This window comes from Hippopotamus amphibius, chromosome 11, assembly GCF_030028045.1.
Source record: "Hippopotamus amphibius kiboko isolate mHipAmp2 chromosome 11, mHipAmp2.hap2, whole genome shotgun sequence".
Lineage (NCBI taxonomy): Eukaryota > Metazoa > Chordata > Mammalia > Artiodactyla > Hippopotamidae > Hippopotamus > Hippopotamus amphibius.
Genome location: NC_080196.1, coordinates 13187890 through 13204847, shown reverse-complemented (window position 1 = coordinate 13204847; position 16958 = coordinate 13187890). Strand labels below are relative to the sequence as shown.

Here is a 16958-nt window from a genome sequence, read left to right as displayed (position 1 = left end):
ACAATATATATGCTTGTATTGGGTCTGCAAGCATTATACTACAATTCATTGCATGTGATTCAAGAAGTTGCAGGTTTTCAGCACTATGTACTAAAGAGATAGAAAGGAGTATCAGAGTTACTCTTCTGTTGAAAAAGCATGTACTATCGATACTATAAAACAGGAGCAGCAAGCCAAGCCAACAAACGATTCCTTCGGTTTTAGAAGTTGTAATGTAACTATGGCTTTTTCACTTTCATTTTTGAGACTGGTTAGCAAGTCTGGCAAGTGGGAAAGAAGAAAGTCTATATTAAAACATTAAAGACATCACTTACAAGGCATCTGATATTTCACAGGTTCAAAACTGGAAAACAACTGAGCTTGTTCCTAGAGCAAAATTGTGAGGTATTACATAGAGCAAAAAACGCCCTGCTTTGTCCATCAATCTTTTGGCATAAAAATCTCAGAAAAGTAAACGTTTTCCAAGTGACATGGAAAAAAATATTTAAGATACATCATTAGAGTTTACTTTTGGTTTTTGGTAACTTTAAAGAATACAGGTCTTTTCAAGGACCAAGAAACTGGATACGGTTCTTAGTATGGCACTTCATGTTTTTTAAAAATATGGGTTGAAATATGTGTTCAGGCTGACAGTGTATTCATGCTGATAAAGGTGGTAAAAATAAGCAAACAAAAATCGTACATTTTTTAGAGCACACTACTACCACATATATGGAAACTGTCTAAAAGATAAAAATGTACATCTTAGATTCTCAAGGGTTTTATTTTTCAACTAGCAATTAAGCATAAGTGTAAACGTGAGTCATGCAATATTTTTACTTCTTAGCTACTGTGATAATGATATGAGGGGAACAGAATTATCTTTTTTTCCCTTTAAATATATAATGCTCACAAGTCATCATGTGGAACTCAAATCACACACAAAGGCAAATCATGAAGAAATGTTAAATATTTCAAAATGCCCACGAAGGCGTGCCAGAAATGATGCTGTTTCTATAGCACAGAATTATTGGAGGCCAAAACTAAAGCAGTAGGTGCTACTGCAACTTCTAGGTCTTTTATGCTGCTGTTTTTGTTTGTTTTTTTGATGGGGGTGGCAGGATTCAGGTCAGGGGTTTCGGTGGTCTCTCAGAAACCATAATTTCTGTAGGTTCAGTGACCAATTTGGACCCATCCCATGCTGTCTTGAACTGTTCAGGAACGGGAAATTCTCTCTGGAGAAAGGCAAAAAGAACAACGTTATTTAAACCCAGCCTTTGCAAACAGATGGAAGGCTGATGAGTGTCACATGAAGGACAAAGACATTTTATGGAACCCAAACCTGCATCAGGGAGCGATGCATGGTCACGTGTCAGCTCTGTGACGGCCTGTCAGCATCCTCATTAATGCTAGCACTTACTAAGGACCAGGCATTCTGCGAAGCACTGGATATATGTGAACTCAGTTAATCCCTGCAAGAACGCTAAGAGCCAGATATTATTAACATGTCATCTACAGGAAACAGAGGCCCGAGAGGTCAAGCCTCTGAGCAGCCAGAGTTCAAACCTTAGACATCTGCTCTTACCCATGACTCTGCACCAAACTCAAACATGCACAGCAATCAACAGGGCATCTTGTGGAAAGGCGGACTCTGATTCAGTAGATCTGGGAAAGAGGATGACAATCTGCATTTCCCACAAGTTCCAAAGGGATGCTGAGGCTGCTGGTCCCCAGTCACACTGAGTAAGGGCTTCATCCCGGGGTTATGCCTACTCGTTGATGAAATATACAAATGTGCTGCAAGTTGTATATAAATTTGTTACCCTCCATCCTGCTCTCCCACTCTTCCCCTTGGGAAATACATGCACACATGCCACCCCCCCCAACACACACACATACACACTCATATACGTACAGAAACACAAAGAAAAATGCACAATAGTCAAAATTACTTTGGGATCTCTCCTTTCCCCAGAGAGTGATTCCCTAGTCATTGCACAAGAGGGCAGAAAAGGAAGGTGAGAAGCTGTCCCCTTAGCCCTGGCTCTGTGGCCTCCATGGACTTCCCGTACCTGCACTGCAGTGTGATAAACTGTTGCCTGTGCTTATCTGTCAGTGAGATGCGACGTTTCAGTGGAATACACACACGAACACATCTCTCCCTAGATGTAGGATCCGGATGTTTCTTTTGGAAGAAGCTATTCATTTACTTACTTTAAAGGGAAGGCCCTTTCTATCATGAGTGGTGAATTCTCCACTTTGAGTGACATCTTTAATGGAGTCTTAAGATAAAGCAAAGAAGCTGCAGTCTGAATGACCTAGTGTGTGTGTATGTGTGTGTGTGTGTGTGTGTGTGTGTCTCACATCCTTTCTGGGGTTCTTCTGGATGAGTAACCCAGGCTTGGTGTTTGCTCTTAAGTACCAAGCCAGGTGGAGGATGATCCAGGGTGGAGGCATCTCTTTGACTGTAACTGCACTACAGCTGTTCCTCATCTTTCTTGGGAGTGACGTGATGGTAACGTGATGACAGATCTTCTCTGGAAGACTGATTCCTTTCAGGATGAATCATCCCTACCATCTACTTCCAGATTACAATGCCCATGGCAGGACCTCCGTGTTGCTCCCTACTACCCCCAACTGGAAAATGTATGAAGAGGGCCATGGACAGAAGGCGCAAGATAATTCACACAGAGGGGAGACTTTATGTTTTCAGCATGAAAGCTCAGATTTTGAGCTATACTTATCCTTTAGGTCAGTGGATCTCAATCTTGGCTCCATGTTGGAATCTCCTGGGAAGCTTTCACCAGTACAGATGTCTGGGTACCACATCCAGGGATTCTAGTTTAATTAGCCCGGAGTGCTCGTTCAGACCCCCATTGCTTTTCTTAGCAGATCCAGCCAGGTCCCAGGCAGCTGAGCCTTCTGCTTAAACAGCTGCAAAGGCCAGGAATCACCCTAATTTTTTGGCCTTCCTCTTCTGAAGCTGTTCTGTATTGGCTTTAGCTCTTCAGTAGTTTTGTTTTCTTTTTTGTTTTTTTTAGGTGGAGAGCCCAAGAGGAGATACATCTCTAGCTCAGGGTTAGGCTGTCCAGATACCTAGTGAAGCATGGCCCAGTGCTTGTGGAGTTTTGTTTTTTAGACTTAAATGATGAATTCTGGGCTGCAATATGTCATGTGTGCCTGGGCAGTGCTTACTGGCAGGTGGGGAAAGGAGAACATGGCAGCAATCTAGTTGTCTGCCTAAGGAGATTAACCCAAGTGCTGACTGCTGTGCAGACGGCCAGTGACTGACCCACGGGCTAACGGGGGCTCCTCTTTCAAAGGTGTGCCTAACTTATGTTTTCGCCCATCCTTCCCAATTCACTGCTTCCTTGCACAGTTAGAACCAGAGGGAATGATCTCCGGATTTATTTATCTACTTTCAAGAAGCAACAACTAGTAGGAAGCAATACATTGCTTTCAAATGGCAACAACCAGAAAGTCCATCACACTGCGTGATGCAGAAAATGTATTTATATTTTCAATATGTCAGAATATCTGCTTGCTTCTTTTAGAGACTGATTTGTTGGGGAAAGGAGACAAACAAAATACATGGTGGCTTAGGCTAGTGTTTCTCAGAAGGGTCACTGGATGCACTGATGACATCAGAATTGCCTAGGTATATTAAAACTACAGATTCCTGGGCCCACTCCAAGCCTCCTGAATCCAAGCTCTGGGTGCAAAGTTTGGGAGCTGGTATTGTCATCACACTTCCCAGCTGATTCTCATACTGGGCTTGAGAAGCACCGACGTAAGCACACCTATACAAATAGGTCCACTTATTATTACTTCCTTTCCCTCCTTTTCTTCCCCCAAAGTGTTTCTCCCTCTCTTCTGTTTGCCTCCACCACAGCAAAAACATTTAGTCGTAAATAATATGAACTCAGACGTCTGGTACACTATTTGATAAGAACTAGCCCATTAAGGTAATTATTAGGAAAATGCTTTGAGAATCACAAATCCAGGACTGGGCATCGTCAAGAAACTAACAGGGGAGCAGATATGTGAAAGGACACTCTCTGAACTCATCTCCTGCCGGTGAATTATTCTACAAAGGAAGCTCAAAGGTTGGTAGGTGATTAATCAGTCTCTAAGAATGTTAATAACAAAAAATTCTTTTTTTTTTTTTTTGGCACACAGGCTTAGTTGCTCCACGGCATGTGGGATCTTCCTGGAGCAGGGATTGAACTCATGTCCTCTGCATTGGCAGGTGGATTCCCAACCACTGCGCCACCTAGGAAGCCCCAATAATGAAAAATTCTTTACAGTCTTTTAAAAGGTACTTACATAATCATCATTCCGAGGGATAAGTATATTCATTTCCGATGACTTGGCACTCACAATCTCACAGTCTAATGCGTCTTCACTGAGGTATATGTGGCAGCCTTCTGTCTTATTAATGGAAATTGTTGGCACTTTCCCCATTACCTGAAATAGAAAAAAAAAATCTAGGGCCAAAGCAAATAAATAGAAATTCCAATGCCCCAAATAAGTACAGTCCATGGGCCTAACCAAGCATTAGGAATAGCTGGGTCAGGCTGGAGAGGCTGGTTGACAACAACATCTCCAACAACCAGAGGCTGGTGTCATTTGGGGACAGAATGAAAGGACCACACAAGGGGATTCTCAAACCTCAGGGTCTCTTTCCTGACACAAAATAAAGGGATTAATTTGAAAACAGCAGCTAAATGTTCAGAAAAAGTTTCACAACCCTGTTAGTGGATTTGAAACATATATTTGATTTCATGATAAAAGAAACAAGATGCATTTGCTTTTATGTGCTTAAAATTTTAGTTTTGACAAATCTCTAGGAAACGAATTAAAACACGCACAAATATTGTTACTTAAGAGTAAAGACATTATTCTGTAACTGAGTAGATTTTTCCTGAATCTAAATAAGAATAAATAAGAAACACTACAATTCTTTTCACGTAAGTCCTTTGCTAGATAAAAACTCACTGGCTGAATATGAAGCTTAAATGAGATAATGAGTGTCTAGGTATTTTGAAATCTTTTCATTTCAGGAGCCAAAACTGGAGATGTGGTTCAGGCTACCCATTGTATAGGTAATTAGTAGCATACACAAGAGGAGGTGGTTCTTTGTATTGTTACAAATATCAAGTGCTATAAAAATTCTGATAAGTTTTAAATTTCTTTTTTAACAGTCAGTTTTCAGACATCCCCCCCAAAATCTCTACAAGCGCAGACTGTTCCCCCAACGACCATACTACAACTCTATAATTTTCCTTCTTGTAATGGTAATTGAAGTGATAACGACATCTCGTCTTTCACCCTAAAGAAAAGGCTGGGTTGCAAATTAAAGGATCAATTCCTGTGATGGTGTAGGTTATGTAAAGAATTCCTTAGGGGAGTCTAGCCAGGTTTCTCTGTTTTCTCCTCTCCCGTAGAAACTGGACACTGAGTTGGAACTGAGCCCCAGTGCCAAAAAAAAAAAAAAGAAGAAAAGAGGCAGAGGTAGTTTAAGGTCAGGTAAGCACAGGGCTTTGCCATGAATAAAATAAAATAATACCTATATGTATATATCAAGAATGTGTCAACAGTAATATTTTGGCAATCTCTTGATTTATTTTAATATCATGAAGGGCATTTCCATAGTGACCAGAACTGTATGAATACCAGGCAAGCAAAGGGAAAGAAGTAAAGTGTTAGTGTGTCTTAGGCGATTAATTTACAAGACAGAGTGGGGCCACATGAGGATAGCACATTATGCTGACATTTTATTTTTGTTTATATATCGCTGTATTACATTAAACATGCTAAAACATCTATTTATCTGAAAATATTAAAAACAGAATTTTTTAAATAGCCCTGATAGTCTAAGAATTGTCATTTCCACAGCATTTTTAGTCAATGCTTCCTTAGAGTAAATTGTATACAGTACATGCCTTTATCCCTGGTTGTCTGTAAACATTTTGAGAACAGAGATTGTTTCTTATCAGGACAACTGGGCTGAAAAGCAGCTCCTCTGTTGAGTGACAGGTGATGCACGGCTTTGCCCAGGCCAATGCTCTAGCGTTTAATACACGTATCTGTATTAACTTTTTTTTCCTTAAATTTATTTCTCTATAATTAAAAAAAAAATTTCCACATAATATCTTAGTCTCTTCTTTCTCCCATAATTTGTACTATTTTTCTAGGATGGTTTGCCAAAAAACAGAATTACTGTACTAAATCAGATGAACTTTTCTCCATGCCCTTTTCTTTCTTTCAATCTTTTTAACATTATCGAAGTAAAATGTGCAGACATAAAATTCACCTGCCTTCAGTGTACAATTGAATGATATTTAGTGAATTTCTGCAACCATCACTTCAATTCAGTTTCAGAATATTTCCATCATCCCCCAAATATCCCTAATGCCCATTTACAGTCAATCTCTGTCCTCATCCCCAGGCAGGCTGCACTAATCTGCTTTCTGTCTTTATTGTGTTCAGGCCGTTTTAAAATCATTTATTAAATATTTTAAATAGGTAATGACATTCACTTGGTTTGAACATCCAGAAGTTTGAAAAGTGTTCAGTAAAATGTGTCTCCCATACACAAAAATAAACTCAAAATGGATTAAAGACCTACATGTAAGGCCAGATACTATAAAACTCTTAGAGGAAAACATAGGCACAACACTCTGTGACATACATCAAAGTAAGATCCTTTTTGACCCACCTCCTAGAACAATGGAAATAAAATCAAGAATAAACAAATGGGACCTAATGAAACTTAAAAGCTTTTGCACAGTGAAAGAAACCATAAACAAGACAAGAAGACAACCCTCAGAATAGGAGAAAATATTTGCCAAAGAAGCAACGGACAAAGGATTAATCTCCAAAATATACAAGCAGCTCATGCAGCTTAATACCAAAAAAGCAAATAACCCAATCCACAAATGGGCAGAAGACCTAAACAGACATTTCTCCAAAGAAGACATACAGATGGCTAACAAACACATGTAAAGATGGTCAACATCACTAATCATTGGAGAAATGCAAGTCAAAGCCACAATGAGGTTATCACCTCACACCAGTCAGAATGGCCATCATCAAAAAACTAGAAACAACAAATGTTGGAGAAGGTGTGGAGAAAAGGGAACTCTCCTGCACTGTTGGTGGGAATGTAAGTTGGTACAGCCACTATGGAAAACAGTTTGGAGGTTCCTTAAAAAACTAAAAATGGAATTACCATATGACCCAGCAATCCCACTACTTGGCATATACCCAGAGAAAACCATAATCTAAAAAGAAACATGTACCATAATGTTCATTGCAGCACTATTTACAATAGCCAGGACATGGAAGCAACCTAAATGCCCATCAACAGATGAATGGATAAAGAAGATGTGGCACATATATACAATGGAATATTACTCAGCCATAAAATGGAATGAAATGGAGCTATATGTAATGAGGTGGATAGACCTAGAGTCTGTCATACAGAGTGAAGTAAGCCAGAAAGAGAAAAACAAATACTGTATGCTAACTCATATATACGGAATCTAAAAAAAAAGATGGTACTGATGAACCCAGTGACAGGGCAAGAATAAAGATGCAGATGTAGAGAATGGACTTGAGCACACAGGGTGGGTGGCGGGGGCAAAGGGGAAGCTGGGACGAAGTGAAAGAGTAGCATTGACTCTTTGGTAGTATATACACTACCAAATGTAAGATAGATAGCTTGTGGGAAGTTCCTGCAGAACATAAGGAGACGATGGGGGATGCCTTAGAGGGCCAGGACAGGGAGGGTGGGAGGGAGTCGCAGGAGGGTGGGGATATGGGGATATATGTATAAATACAGCTGATTCACTTTGGTTTACCTCAAAAACTGGCACAACAGTGTAAAGCAATTATAGTCCAATAAAGAGCTTTAAAAAAAAAATGTCTCTCCCTTGTTTCTGAACCATGCTGCCAAGTTTCTGTCCCTCTTGGGTAGATAACTGTGATTTATCCTTCCAGATTATTTTAAGGCCCATAGTTTTAACAATTTATGACATACTTCAAAAATAGCAGCAAAGAAAGAATATAGCAAATATGTAAAATATATATATATTTTAATATATATATATTTATATATATATATTTTTATATATATACAAACAGCTTTATCAGAGTTTAACATCTTGGCTCATTTGCCTTTTTTTAGGACTATCATCTTACAATAGAGTTGAAGCCCCCTCTCTACCATCCACCATCTCACTGTCCTCCCTCCTTCCCTCCACAGATGTAACTTCTCTTCTGAATTTTCTGTTTACAATTCACAGCAGGTTTGTCTCTTAAGGTGAATTTAAGCCCTCATAAGTATATTTCATATGTGCGTACTGTTTTACATGTTTTTGACCTTTATATAAAGGGACACATTATACACTGCCTGCTGTTCTGTAATTTGCCTTTATCATTCAAGGTTGCTTCTGAGGTTGCCCTATTTTTATACATGTAAGTGTAGTTTAGTCATTTACTTAACTACTGTACAACATTCTATTAGGTGGAAATTATTCATTTAGCAGCTGGACATTTAAGTTGTTTTTGGTTTTGTTGCCATTATGAATAATACTGCAATAAACATTTTCACGTCTCATCAACACATGTACTAGAGCTTCTTTAGTGTACACACCTAAGAGTGAAATTGCTCGGTTATAGGCTATGACTGTCTTTGACTTTATTAGATGGTACCAATTTGCTCTGCACAGTGAGTATAATAGTTTTACTCTCCCAACACTATATATCAGGGTTCTCATAACCACTCTTGCACCATGAGAATTTTAATATACAGGCAGTCTCCAGCTGCACAGTTCCAATATGCATGAGTTTCAGCGAACATGCCCCTTGCAAAGTAAGGACAGTCTGAATTCAAAACCGATGAGTGTAAGAAGATATATCAAATTAATCTGCATTTCTCCTTCTATTTGGCAGGTTATGCATATTTTTATATATTTATCAAACACTTCAGCTTTTTCTTCTCTGAATTGCCCTAATATGCTTTGCCCATTTTTCCACTGGGTTATTAGTCACCTTCTTCTTGATTTGTGTTAAGTTCTTTATAAATTCTGGTTATAAATCCTTTTTGATTATCTGAATTGCAAGTATCTTTCTTCAATACGTGCCTTGTGTTTTAGCTTTGTATATGATGTCTTCTGTTGAACACATAAGTTTTAATGTGGTTAGATTTACCGGTTCTTTTCTTTATAGTTTGTGCTTTTTGACTCTAATTAATTTCTTTTTGACTCTTATTTTCTTCTGTATTTTATTTTCAAAGTTTAGAAGTATTTCTTTTCACAATTAGGACTTTACTTTTATGTATGGTATGAGGTAGAGATTAGATATTTTTTTCCTGCATGTAGGGTCCTAAAATATATCTCCATGTAGGTGCCAACTATTGAATACACAAACTCTAGTTAAAAGGGACAGCAGTGAAAAGCCTAACAAAACCAAAGAGAACAATCTATAAAACTAGAAGAGCAACTTTAACACACATTATCAGGAAACATCAGATAATAAGGAGTGATTAACAACATGAAAAGGGTATAATCAAAGACAGTAGTTAAAGCTGGCCAAAGTAAGAAGTTATTTAGCTTTTGGCATATTATAAAATCCCATTTGGCTAAATCAAAATTGCTAAAACAGTGCAGATTTTCTTCTGTTTTAAAAATTCAATTGCAATCCTACTTTCCAGGTTGTTTTTCTGATAATTTCATTGACTCTTCAGAAAAACTTTACCCAGAACCAATTTTTCCTGAGAGAAATAAATTCTTTCCAGCATGGTACCATTACGCTAGGAGGATCTCTTAGTATTTTGGTTCACTCATTCCAATCACTCACTCATCACTCATTTATTGGACACCTACTATGTACAAGTACTGTGCAAATTTCTGGAGCTGTAAAGATTAATTAGCTGTCCTTGAAATAGAAATGGTAAACTAGTCATGGCTGTACAAGATAGGATACTATAAGAGGTTGAAAAGGGGGAATTAACACTGTCTAAGAAGTAAGAGTGGGCTTCAGAGAGGAGGTGAAGACAGAGCTGTGTCTAGAGGGAAAGAGAATAAGTGTTTTCTAGGTGGATGTGGAGGGCCCCTTGTAAACAGAGAGGATGGTCTAGGCAAAGCCATAGGTAGTGGGGGCTGGGTGTGGTTGAAACGGTCACTTACCTGCATTTGAATGTCCTTGGAGTTGATCACTTCCACAATGCCCACTGCATTGTCAAACACCAGGCCAAACTTCTTACAGTTGTCTAGGAAAGAAAATAATCAATCTACTAAATACATACCGCATATTTATACAAAGCAACTTATCAGAGTAAGTACAGACCCATAGTTCTGCCCTACCAATTATAATGGAATTAATTTTCCCTTTTATCTGTAGAGTAGACTTGTTGCATTTGAAAATGTAAGCCACCTGTCTCAGTTCAGTCTCTGAAATCACAAGGTCATTCCTGTCCTCTTGATACTCCTAAAATGAAAACATATGCAGATATTAAATATAAGGATATGCAAATTAAGTCCACTGCATACTGAAATTACTGTGGAGCCTTCACCAATTACAGCTTCTCCATATGTCCTTTCTTTAGGAACCATTTTCTTACAGACTAAACCACAGGTCTGACTTTGTCACTGTAATGTTGGGAATGAAAGAAATGGCTGCTTGGAAGCGGGGTCGGCATCGATTTGCAGACAGGCAGCCATCAGACACCCTGGCTAGTGGGTGGGGACTGGAGCAGGGATGTGGGAGCTTTTGGTTGAGTCTGCACATTGAGTCTGGACTTGATGCTGTAGCAATATCTACAGATAGGAGTTGGACAAATAGACTAGCAAGGCTCACAACAGTGGTGTAAGTCCTGGTGTATTTTCAGACCACGACAACACTTCTGGGGACTTTGTTCCTTCATCTCTAGGGAAGCCCCCTGGATTGGCAGGGGCACCTGCTTCCATCCACATTCAAAGTGTCTCTGTCCTGCTCAGACAATGGTGAAAGTGGTGGGTGAAGCAGTAGGTTATATCAGCACCTTGGTCAGTGGAATAGAATGAAATATCCTACAGTAGATCCTACAATGGATGAGGTACAGATTCAAAGTTTACAGATAAAGGAGTAAAATTCATAGAGACAGAAAGTAGAAAGTTGGTTGCCAGGAGATGATGGGAGGGGGAATGGGGAATTATAGTTTAAGGGGTACAGAGTTTCAGTTGTACCAGATGAAAAGAGTTCTGCGGATGGATGGTGGTGATGGTTGCACAACAGTGTGAATGTACTTAACTGTACATTTAACTGTACACTTAGATGTTAAGATGGTAAATTTTGTGTTGTCTCCTTTACCACAATTAAAAACATAATTCTTAAAAAGTTGAAGAAAAAAATGCATGAGAATAATGAAAACCAAAAAACATTTATGGAAGCATTCAGAAAGGCCCTGGTTTCTATTCTAGCCAGTGACTCTGGCCTCTGTCATTTCACTAGGAAATCCCTAAGACCCTGGCAAGCGGTTTAGCTGTTGCTCCTTTCATTGGAGCATGTCAGGAATAAAGTTAAAGGGCTTCACTCACCACTCTCCATTTTTTCCCTTCCAACCCTAATACAGGAGCATGTTTCTTAGGAGGATGAGACTGGGGAGACTTGGGGCCTGGAGTGTGGCTTTTGGTAGGAGATAGAGTTTGTCCTCCATGAGCCCGTAGGCTGGGATTCTTGTACGTCTTCTTGTCATCTGTAACATGCCGGAGCCCTGGGAAGGTAACACAGAGACACATTTCTTTACATTTTATGCAAAGGGAAATGTCCCTAACTTCTTGGATCCACACGATGTGAACAGCACTGGTAATGCTCTTTTCATAACAGTCGAGTGTTTTCTCAAGGTTAGCATGCAGTGTCTGAGACCTACATAAGTTTAGCGTTAATAGAAGCCCCGTAAGTCTGCAGGATCTTAGTTCCCTGACCAGGGAGCGAACTCATGCCCCCTGCAGCGGAAGCGCAGAGTCCTAACCACTGGATCGTCAAGAAATTTCCCTTGAGGAACCTGTTCTTGAAGGAGATAAGCTAATGGATAAACATTATGCAAAATGCAAACCACCTCACCAGAAAGGATTCCATGATTTACTTCTGTCATCGCTAACTCATTTCCTAGATCTAGTCTAAAAAATTAGGGCATTTCAGTAAGCATAGGTCAGAGTATGGAATTGATTTCAGGGTTACGAGTCCATTCCCTTCCTTTGTAGATGAGGGGACAATGCAGCCAGTTGGAGCCAGAGAAATAGTTAGAATTTTTGGCTCTTAGCTCCCAGAACAGCACACAGAAACACTTACATCATAATTCCTATGACCCTTGCAAAGCAAAAACACATCTGCCTTAAGTATTTGGCAGCATGATTTTATTAAGCATATGATTAAAAAAAATTAACCATTCACAACAGTAGTTCAATGATATAATTCTTTGACAAGCCCCTACACCTCTGAGGACAGAGGTTCTATTATCTGTCATTTTTATTTCACTTGATGCCCTGGTTGTAGCTGGTGCTGAAGCACCAGGGGCTGAAGTGGCGTTATGGTGCAGTGGTCAATGCAGAACCTAGAATCTCTGAGTTCTTCTTTCTGACCCACCCAACAGCCCACTGAGCCCATCTACTTTGAGATTAAGAACACACAGCTCCCTGTGTAGTAGGGACTGGGATGGAATGATGTATCCATCATGGTGGGCTCCGAGGGATCTGTGTGCCTGGAGCCGGAGGGAGACAGCCTCACGGTCTGGTTTTCTCACCTTTCGTAATTGCTTCCCCTTGGTTAAGCTGTGCAAATAAAGCTGAGCGTGAAGGGGAGGTCTCCTCATTTCTGCCCTCACTCTCAAAAAGTGGAGGTGGCCCTGGAGGAGGTGGAGGAGGTGGGGGTGGAGGAAGGCCAGGCCCAAGGGAGAGGGCAGACAATGCTGCTGCAGTTGATGCTACTGGACCCTGTGGGAGAGAGAAGATGGAAAGCATTCTATTGAGATGATGTCCTCGCTGACAGCTGGGATTCTGCCAACATCACTTAGAACCTGTTGTCAATGAGGGCGTGGGGTTTGAGATTCACAAAGGGCACCCAGGGGTACACCTGTGCATCATGGGTCTGTTTGGGAATACCTGGGACTGAACAGGGGTTTATCTTGGGAACACGGAGCACGACGTAGCCGTACAGCCCTGTCAGTGGAAGCTGCGTGAGCTGGATTCACACCACCAACTCAAAGGCAAACAAAGCCATATTCACAGGTTCATGTCCAAAGCTCAGGAAATGAATGGAACTGGGCTTTGGCCAATTGATAATCATAAGAAAAAAGTGGTCCAACTAATAAGAGGATTCTTTTGGGGACACTGGGAATTGCAATCACCAATGAGAAAGACAGAGAGAGAGAGAGAGAGAATATTCAGTGGTTAGCTTTTAGAGCAGCTAAAGAAAAGGATACTGAAACTCTGTGGAACTCATTTTTCAAGTATGCATGCCTCAAACTGAACCCCAAGTGAGGACCACATGTGACCTGGATGCCTGTCAAACACAAAGTGATGAGGGTCCAGGATCCTTCTGATGCTTTGGTTCATCTAATGCTGACTGTTAGTAAACCAGAGAAAATTGTATTTTGCCTGAGCAAGACCTATGCTTATTCTTTTCTCTGCTATGTGAAGTGCAATCTTTGTTTTCAATATGAAGTTTTAACAAATTCAAATGTCAGTAAAAGGTGGTAGACAATAGAGGGATTTGTTTCAATGTTTTGAGAGGACCCCATGGCCGAAGTTGTCACAGAGCTTAAAATTAGTAGGATAGAAACACACATATGTGATAACCTTGTTTTATATACCATCTTACTTTTAAACCCCAAAGTAAATAACAAATAAATAAATAAGTAAATAAATAAATTTATTAAAAAAAAAACCCCAAACCCCCATGTAGAACTGTATGCCTATAATAAAGAAGGATAAGTTAACTCAGTTAAAAAAATTGGAAACTTCAAAAATTGAGAGTGATGAAAATGTGGCTGAGGCTTATGTATTTTCAATACCAAATACAGTATGTAAAGCATCACATAAGTGCTAAATATTAACAAAAGACAGCAGATCCGTATTTTCATAAACAACATGGTATTACAAAGTGTCAATATCAGAAACTTTTAATCTGTGGTAGTTTTCAGTTGAAAAAAAAATCCACACTATTTTCAAAGTACTTATATAATCTCTATTAAGTGTAGAATTACCCTGAAAATAAAAGATTCTTCTCTTATTGAGAATGCACATCTTAAAAACTGTGTAGGCTGGAGGTCTCATCTCCTGAAATTATAACTTATGATTTTCTTTTTGTTTGTTTATAAGAACAGCCTGACTCCATCAGGATTCTTGAGTCAAGTAGAAAATGACTGCACAGTTCTTGAGACTGACCAATTTTTTTTCAGTTATCTTAAATATTTCTTATTATGTCACTGGTGTGAAATTTGAGAATTTGCTCTGAATCATAAATAGTGTAAAATAAAAGCTTTGTGCGTCAAACAATATTCCAGTTCCAGACACTCAGAGCCACGCAGTATTACTTTTACTCATAAGCACATAATAACTCAAATAGTCAGTGAAGGGCCCGCATCTGAAACACTGAAGCTTTAAAGTTCTCCTATTTCGTGGAAAGGGGAGACGACACCAGCTTCCAAGTCTCAGAATGACTTAGATGGTTCCCTTGCTCTCAGAATTCAGAGCCTCTCTCCAAGAGCCATTAAAGGACCCTGAAACCAATAAGCCACATATGCAACTTCTTGGAACTTTGATACATCCAGATGACCCACCCAAGAACACCAAACAAAAGATTTACTGCAACAAACATTGACTATAAAAGCCAAAAAAATAAGAGAACCCAGGACCAGCTGAAACTCTGCCCTCAGCTTATCCTCTGTGCGTTCTGGCTCATTCCTGCATCGCCCCAGTGAGAGCACCAGCCTGGGCTCTAGTTTCCAGGGTGACTTGACAAGCAGCGCTCAGGGGCTTCGCTCTATACAGTGTCCTCGCACAAACCCAGGCGTTCCCTGCACAGGCTCTCATGAGCTGCTGCTTGTGATGAACTTATCTTTGCCTCCTCCTCTCCTCCGCCTGCAGGCATGCCGGACCGGAGATCTCTGCGTTCTCCTGTGCCTGGCAGGAGCGGCAGCCACGTCGAGTGGAATCACAGCCCGACACTGTGCTCAGGTGTCCCAGTGACACAGAGGGGAGGCGGTCAGGGAAGGGCCGGGAGCCAAGAATTCTGGAAAATCTCGTACTTGCCAGGCACTGGTTGTTCCCACTCATCTAACAGATATTTCATGCTCAGCGTAGGACAGGCTCTATGCCAAAGGTTCCCAAATTTATCTGAATATGAGAATCATCTGGGGATCTGTTAGAAATTCCCAAGTCCAGGCCACCCTGCAGGAACACTGGGGAGGCGGAACACGGGCATCTATCTGTATTTTCTGAAGCTCCCTCGGTGATTCCAACGTGCAGACAAGTTTGGGAACAACCACTCTATGCTTTGTGCTGAGATTCATCTTAGTCATCACAATAATACTAGGACTGAAATCCCCCTCTAACAGAAAATAAAGCAGGAAGTCAGAAAGGCGGACCCAATATTAAACAGCCAGTAAATGGCAGAAACATAACTCAAGCACGTATCTGCTTGATTCTAGAGCCATCTTCAGGGAAATCCTTTATGCTATATTCAGACGTAAAAAAAAAAAGTTACTAGTTGAGACACAGATGTAGAGAACAAACATATGGACACCAAATGGGGAAAGCCGGGGGTGGGGGGGCCTGTTGTGGGGGGATGAATTGGGAGATGGGGACTGCCATATATACATTACTAATAAGAAAAAAAATATCAAATTGTACACTTTAAATATATGCTGTTTATTGTATGTCAATTGTATCTCAATAAAAGTTCTCAAAAATAAAAGTCACTAGTCAATTAAAAAACCAGAGGTATGGGCTACCCAACACATGTAGTGTTGCTCTTGGGCCTCTGGCTTCAATATACATGAAATATTGGGAGGTGGTGTAACAATTTACTTTTTATCTCCACTACTCTGCGCTCCACCCCTCTAATGCCTTAGCAGCTGACCGGGCTCCTACAGCCAACTCTGGAGCCAGACTTCATCCCATGGGGATATAAGAAGTCTTGAGTATTGACATTGGCATCTCAGCATCAAGTCACCCTGGACGCTGGTTTGTCCTGACTCTGTGCCCTGGTCCTAGCAACTGGACTCTTGCCTTGCTCACTTTTCCTGAGTCCCCACGGGTGCCAGCGTGGGGTACTGGCACCCAAATCTCGGTTTCCTGCCTAGTGCCCAAGTTGTTCTGGAATGGGGACCTGGCCCCTCTCTGGGGACTGGAGATTTAAGGGCATTGCCTCTGGGTGTGATTTCTTCTTAGATAAAATCTCATGGCAGAGGTACCAGATTGTCTAGACTGAGTGAGAAGGCGTGGATCAGATCAAGCCTACAGCCTCGGCTGCCTGTTGAGGAATCTGCTGCTTCTTATTCTCAATGGGATACGGGCCCCGTGGGAAGAGGAGCTAAGAGCGGAAAGGAGCCCTGGAAGGGGGCAGACTTGACCCAGCTCACTCTGTGAGTTAGGGTCGCACAGGGATACAGACAAAAGCTCCCATGTGGGTAGATTTGTCTGGTGGTGCTGAACCAGGGCTGGGAAGTGTCTCTGAACCTGCTCTAGGAAACGGAGAGGGATAACCTTTAATTAGGTTGCAGACTGCATTCATTTCCCAGAGTAGAAGCTATGGGGTCAGATCTACACATGCAGAATAAAACAAACACATTTAATAAAAAGATGCCATTCACTTGCAAATTATCTGAGTATTTCTGGTCCTTCTAAAAGAACCCTCAATAAAACAATCTTTTATGGTGTGTCTTACCCTACCAATTTTACTTCTACAGTGTAGAATTACACATCTAAAAACTC

General features: G+C 40.6%; 1 protein-coding gene across 1 annotated transcript in view; it reads right to left on the bottom strand.

Annotated features, from left to right (window-relative positions):
* Positions 1–238: 238 nt before the first annotated feature.
* Positions 239–16958, bottom strand: part of CAP2 (cyclase associated actin cytoskeleton regulatory protein 2) — a 127963-nt gene continuing 111243 nt past the window's right edge. The window contains exons 8-13 of the mRNA XM_057698592.1: positions 12767–12956; positions 11562–11737; positions 10350–10473; positions 10173–10255; positions 4306–4446; positions 239–1214 (exon numbers count right to left, since the gene is read on the bottom strand). Of these exons, the coding sequence (XP_057554575.1) occupies positions 1104–1214; positions 4306–4446; positions 10173–10255; positions 10350–10473; positions 11562–11737; positions 12767–12956 (825 nt within the window). The 3' untranslated portion in view covers positions 239–1103. The remainder of the gene's footprint in view (positions 1215–4305; positions 4447–10172; positions 10256–10349; positions 10474–11561; positions 11738–12766; positions 12957–16958) is intronic.